Below are 6,596 nucleotides of genomic sequence, written 5' to 3'. Positions count from 1 at the left end.
AGGGACGAAGGGCATATGTTTGCCTTGGCAAGTCTGCCAGATACCGTGTCCATCTTTTGTCGTGTTTCCTCTTTTACGACGGACAGGGTCCTATCAACCATCAATAACACCAGAACCAGGACCTCCAGAAGGAGGGGTGGACCCCGCCTGTTTGTCGTGCACGGTATCCGGCTGTCCATCTCATCAGTATTGCAGTCCTGCCATATTCTCGCAATGCCCCTTTTTTTAATATTAAGGGGGAAGAACGAAAGCAAGTTACGGGAAAGAAGGGAAAAAAAGGGGGAGAAAGAAAGGGGGAGGGGAAGTGGGTAAAACAAAGAAGAGAAAGAGAAAAGTAGTATAAGAAGAAGACAGAGGGTGGAATAAGAGGAGCGAGAGGGGAGAAAAAGAAAAACAAAAAAAAGAGGGGGGGGAGAATAAAAATTAATTCAGTATTTATGCATTGCGAGTCCAGTATGAGTTGGAAAGTCCCTTTCCATAGCCAGGATTCCATTTCCTCCCATCCTCAGTGGTGTTTGCAGACCCCTTTCCTCTAGAGTTCATTAAATGTAGATTTAAATTTAGATTGCCGAGGTAAACAAAAAAAAAAAAAATGTTTTTTAAAATTTTCAAACAGGAACTCCTCCCCGGCAACCATAGCATAGTATTTTTCCTCTACACCACTGCGTGCGATGAGAGGTAGGGTGTCCCCAAAAGTCAGTCTCTAGCTTCCTTCCCCTTCACGACCCTCCCGCCGCAAGCGTTGTTCATTGCTATCCAGCCATCTTAGCGCTTCCTTAGTATCCAGGAAAAAGTGCACTATTCCTCCAGCTACCACTCTGAGTTTCGCTGGGTACATCATGGAGTATACCAGGTTCAGTTGTCTCAGCCTTCTCTTGATGTCAATGAACTTGGCTCTTTGCTTTTGCACTTCTATGGAGTAATCTGGAAAAATGGATATCTTGGAGCCATTGATGATCAGGTCCGGGTGTCCTCTGGCATACTTCAGGATATTATCCCTGTCTCTGTAGTGCAGTATTTTGGCCAGGACAGGTCGCGGTGGGTGTCCAGGAGGCAGGGGGTGGGTGGGAACCCTATGGGCTCTTTCCACTGCATATAGAGGGGTGAGATGCTCAGATCCAATTTTACTTTTCAGCCATTCCTCAAAAAATTCAGTTGGGGATGTACCTTCCACTTTCTCTGGAATGCCAATTATTCTCAGGTTGTTACGCCTTGATCTATTTTCAAGGTCATCCGTTTTTGCTAGGAGTGCTGCTATTTGCTGTGCTGCACGCTGCCCGTCTCTGTCAGATCCTGCCATGCGGTCCTCCATGATACTGACTCTCTGCTCAACTTCTCCTGTTCTCTCTTTCACTTCATGAAGCTTGTGCCGCATGGATGCCATGTCTTCTCTCAGGCTCCCCAGCTGCTGGGTCACCTCAGTAATAGATGCTCTGCATAGCATTACTGCTGTGAGGATGTCTCTCAGTGTGGGCTCTTCAGGGATATTCTGTGTCAGCTCCCCTAGCTGTGCTGCCTGAGATCTGTGATTTGTCTCTGCCATGCAGGCCTGAGCTCCCTCGTTGCTCTCACCCCTCCCTCCTCCTGCACTCAGCACCATGCTGTCTGCAAGTCCCATATTCATCTGCAGCTCACCTCTCACTGTCTCTCTGTGATGGGCACCGTTCTCCTACCTGGAAAAACGCTCCAGCCGTGTTGCAGCCTGTCTTCTGGTCTCCTCAGCGTCTGCACCATTATCTTTTCTATGCTCCATGCTGCCCACGGCACCATCTTGATTCTGCTCCTCCACTTCTCCCACCTGCTTTTTCGGCCCCCTCCTTGTCATATCTATGCCAGTAAGCAATGCAATCAGGTCAGGGGGAGTCAGAGGGTCGTCCAGCTGCAGCCTGTGACTTCTGAGAGTGTTTTTTGGTTTTTTTCCCTAGGGATTTTCTAGATGCTTGGCAGGAGCTACAGGATCTGCTTCCACTCACATACTGAGCTAGCCACATCCATATAACACCTTTCTTATTAATATATATTGTGATATCTATAATTTATACCCACCAATTTTTTGTTTCTGTACCATCATGTAGTATGCTTTCACCGATGTCTCTTTTTGTATATTTTAACGTTGCTTATTTTATGTGTTATATCACCCCCTTTCTGTTAATAAAAACATGTGAACACATTTGAACTCCTTCTCCTGTTCTCATATTTAAATTATGAAGTTTGTGTATGCGGTGAAGTGACCCTAGTGTGGCACTCATCTGCAACTATGGTTTACATGGTTATATGGAGATTTGATTGATTATTAACAGAAATAAACACATGAAAATAGATCACTCTGTTTGTAATGACTCTATATAATATATGCATTTCTTTTTTGTATTGAATTACTGAAAAAAATTAACTTTTTGATGATATTCCAATTTATTGAGATGCACTTGTGCATGTATATATAATGTATATAATTACTCTATAGTATACTGTACAGCTCTGGCAAAAAAAAAAATAAGAGACCACTGCAAAATTGTCAGTTTTTCTGATTTTTCTCTTTATAGGTATATTTTACAGTAAAATATGTAAATTGTTCTTTTATTCTGTAAACTACTGACATATCTCTGAATTTCCAAGGAATAAATTTTGTATTTATTTTCTGAAAATGAGAAATGGTCAAAATAACAAAAAAAATGCATTGCTTTCAGACCTCAAATAATGCAAAGAAAACAAGTTCATAATCATTTAGAAATAACAATACTAATGTTTTAACTCAGGAAGAGTTCAGAAATCAATGATTTGTGGAATAACCATGATTTTTAATCACAGCTTTCATGCGTCTTGGCATGCTTTTCACCAGTCTTTCACACTGCTTTTTGGTGACCTTATGCCACTCCTCTTGCAACAATGTAAGCAGTTCTTCTTTGTTTGATGGCTTGTGACTAATCCATATTCCTCTTGATTACATTCCAGAGGTTATCAGTGGGGTTCCGAAATCAGGGGCGGGATAACATGCTAACTGGACAGACTAGTCGGGAAACCGCCATAGTGATTTGTCACAGCCCCTCATTAGCATCTCATAACCGATCTTTAGAACTACTTTTTCTAAAGATCTCTTTATCTACACTGTGTGCAGAATTATTAAGCAAATGAGTATTTTGATCCCATGGTAATTTTTATACATGTTGTTCTACTCCAAGCTGTATAGGCTTGAGAGCCAACTACCAAGTAAGTAAATCAGGTGATGTGCATCTCTGTAATGAGCAGGAGTGTGGTGTAATGACATCAACACCCTATATAAGGTGTGCTTAATTATTAGACAACTTCCTTTCCTTTGGCAAAATGGGTCAGAAGAGAGATTTGATGGGCTCTGAAAAGTCCAAAATTTGAGATGTCTTGCAGAGGGATGCAGTAGTCTTGTAATTGCCAAACTTTGGAAGTGTGATCACAGAATAATCAAGCATTTCATGGCAAATAGCCAAGAGGGTCGCAAGAAGCGTGTTGGGCAAAAAAGGCACTTGAGGAAAATCAAGCGTGAAGCTGCCAAGATACCATTTGCCACAAGTTTGGTCATATTTCAGAGTTGCAACATTACTGGACTAGCAAAAAGCACAAGGCGTGCCATACTCAGGGACATGGCCAAGGTAAGGAAGGCTGAAAAACGACCACCTTTGAACAAAAAAACATAAGATAAAACGTCAAGACTGGGCCAAGAAATGTGTTAAGACTGATTTTTCAAAGATTTTATGGACTGATGAAATGAGAGTGACTCTTAATGGGCCAGATGGATGGGCCAGAGGCTGGATCAGTAAAGGGCAGAGAGCTCCACTCCGACTCAGACTCCAGCAAGGTGGAGGTAGGGCACTAGTATGGGCTGGTATCATCAAAGATGAAATTGTGGGACCTTTTTGGGTTGAGAATGGAGTGAAACTCAATTCCCAGACCTACTGCCAGTTTCTGGAAGACAACTTCTTCAAGCATTGGTACAGGAAGAAGTCAGTATCGTTCAAGAAAAACATGATTTTCATGCTGGTCAATGCTCCATCACATGCATCCAACTACTGCACAGCGCGGCTGGCCAGTAAAGGTCTAAAAGATAAAAAAAATAATGACATGGCCCCCTTGTTCACCTGATCTGAACCCCATAGAGAACCTGTGGTCCCTCATAAAATGTGAAATCTACAGGGAGGGAAAACAGTACACCTCTTAGAACAGTGTCTGGGAGGCTGTGGTGGCTGCTGCATGCAATGTTGATCGTAAACAGATCAAGCAACTGATAGAATCTATGGATGGTCGGCTGTTGAGTGTCATCATAAAGAAAGGTGGCTATATTGGTCACTAATTTTTTGGGGTTTTGTTTTTGCATGTCAGAAATGTTTATTTCTAAATTTTGTGCAGTTATATTGGTTTACCTGGTGAAAATAAACAAGTGAGATGGGAATATATTTGGTTTTTATTAAGTTGCCTAATAATTCTGCACAGTAATCGTTACCTGCACAAACATATATCCTCCTAAGATAGCCAAATCTAAAAAAACCCATTCCAATTTTCAAAAATATTAAGCTTTGATATTTATAATTCTTTTGGGTTGATTGAGAACATAGTTGTTGATCGATAAAAAAAATCCTCTAGAATACAATTTGCCTAATAATTCTGCACACGGTGTATGCTACTAGATACAGGAAAAGTTTGGCAAGGATTACAGATATGCACCCAGAATTGGTCATGGTTCTGGGTGGACTGGGGACTTGACAGGTTCCCTTTAAAGTTCTATAATCTTTACATATTGCTAAACTAAAAAATGATATGAAATAATAATTTACTCTGTTGCTAATAGGTCCCCAAACTGCAATTCTGGGATGCAAAAGTCTTGGTTGACAATATTGTCTTAGGTATAATGTATGTTTCTTTATCAATTTCAGCCATGAACATGGCCAAGTCATAAGTAGAAAAGTATTCCCAAATCCACTTTTCCAACAGACATAGATGCCGATTCGTGACAGCTTTTATGCTAGACTGGAGTAGCAGTTTTGGCTTGGTGCACGGAGGCTCACGCCATACAGATAAGGCACCAAATTTAATAAGTGTCTTGCGCCTCTTAATGAATTTTGGTGTCTTCTCTCCCATCATGACTGTCGCAGCCCATGTGTGCACTTTACCAGTATTGATGATTCTCCCCATTGTCTCTAAAATAACTGATTCAAAACAAAATTGTAACAGATCCTATATTGCATAACTAGGAGAACTTTTCAAAATTATAGTCCACTAAAGGAAGTCAAACTAATAGAAAAAGGCAATAAGCTCTAGTATTAAGGAACATAAAGGCTAGCTTTACATATGATGCTCTGGTTAACTATATGTGTGGGTAGATTGATATCTACTGTGTATGAAAACACATGTAGGTGGCATGAATAGTTTTCTAAACATTTGAACAAATTAGTTCGTTAAATGCAGAGGGGTTTAAGTCTGCACCCTTAGACTTCTTTTTAGTTATCTTTCCACTTGTTTTGATGTATTTATCCTTATTATGGATGACCTGGATGTATTGGTCAGTGCTGCTGTTTTGCTGGTCACTGCTAGATGCATTAGATACCGAGTCAGACTCTGTAAGGCAATGTTCACGTTTGTGCTTTGATTTGACTTTTCGGTGGCGTTCCACAAAGTGTTCATCAATATCATAGTTCTTCATATTCATTTTCTTGCGGTGATGTGGTGGTTTGTCTGAGTCAAACTGAAATCCTCCTTCCCAGGATTTATACTGCATTCGTGCCAACTCTCTGCCTGATAAAATCTGACTGTCAGTACGGTCTCCAATGTAAAAACGAGGAGTATGACGGAGATCGGATAATGAACGGGGCCGGTTGGATCTACGGATCAAATCTCTCTGAAGTTCATCCTCTTCTTCCTCACTAAGGTGTGGTGAGTAGGATCTTCTAGGAGACTGAACAACATATTTCCTGACATTTCTTGGGTATAGCTCCACTATGTCACCAGACTCACTCATTCGGAAGTGTCTTGGAAGCCTAGTTGTTGAACGTAGGAGTTTCTTTCGAGACTCGTGCTCATTAACAAGAAAATACCTTGTGTGTGGACGAAGAGAGACAACACTTGGGGCACTAGATCCATGATTCTCAGATGTTACATGTCTAATTCCTTTTCTGAACAAAGGCTCTGATAAGGCATCTTCACTTTTCTTCTTGGTGACTACTGGATTGTAGTTTTTAATTCTGCAGGCATCATTCGAGCTTCCTAGTTTTACACTTGGCGGTCTGTAAATAAAACAACAATTATTCATGAGCATAGTTGGGTTCTTCCAACAACTATCTAAAACATTTATTCTACCTAATTTTGTGTAGAACATGGATAAGTTTCCAAGTGTTCTGACAGCTTAGCATTAACATTTTCAGCAATATTTTTGTAGTGTTTCTCCTCTGTGGAGTCAGACTAGATGGACAAGCCTTAAATACCCATATACATCAAAGAGCCTGAGTGTGCATTAATCTGTCACTTTTTCATCAGTTATCCCTTTTCAAAGTCAGTTTAGCAGGGCCAATACCCAAGGAATGAGCGTTCATAGGAACTCATGTTATCGGTCCATCTAAACAGGTTGTTAAACG

General features: G+C 40.9%; 1 protein-coding gene across 1 annotated transcript in view; it reads right to left on the bottom strand.

The window, feature by feature from the left end:
- Positions 1-2,660: 2,660 nt before the first annotated feature.
- Positions 2,661-6,596, bottom strand: part of TMC3 (transmembrane channel like 3) — a 124,387-nt gene continuing 120,451 nt past the window's right edge. Inside the window, exon 22 of the mRNA XM_075342776.1 lies at positions 2,661-6,248. Within this exon, the coding sequence (XP_075198891.1) occupies positions 5,399-6,248 (850 nt within the window). The 3' untranslated portion in view covers positions 2,661-5,398. The remainder of the gene's footprint in view (positions 6,249-6,596) is intronic.

This window comes from Anomaloglossus baeobatrachus, chromosome 4, assembly GCF_048569485.1.
Source record: "Anomaloglossus baeobatrachus isolate aAnoBae1 chromosome 4, aAnoBae1.hap1, whole genome shotgun sequence".
NCBI lineage: Eukaryota > Metazoa > Chordata > Amphibia > Anura > Aromobatidae > Anomaloglossus > Anomaloglossus baeobatrachus.
This window is presented reverse-complemented; position numbering and strand designations above follow the sequence as displayed.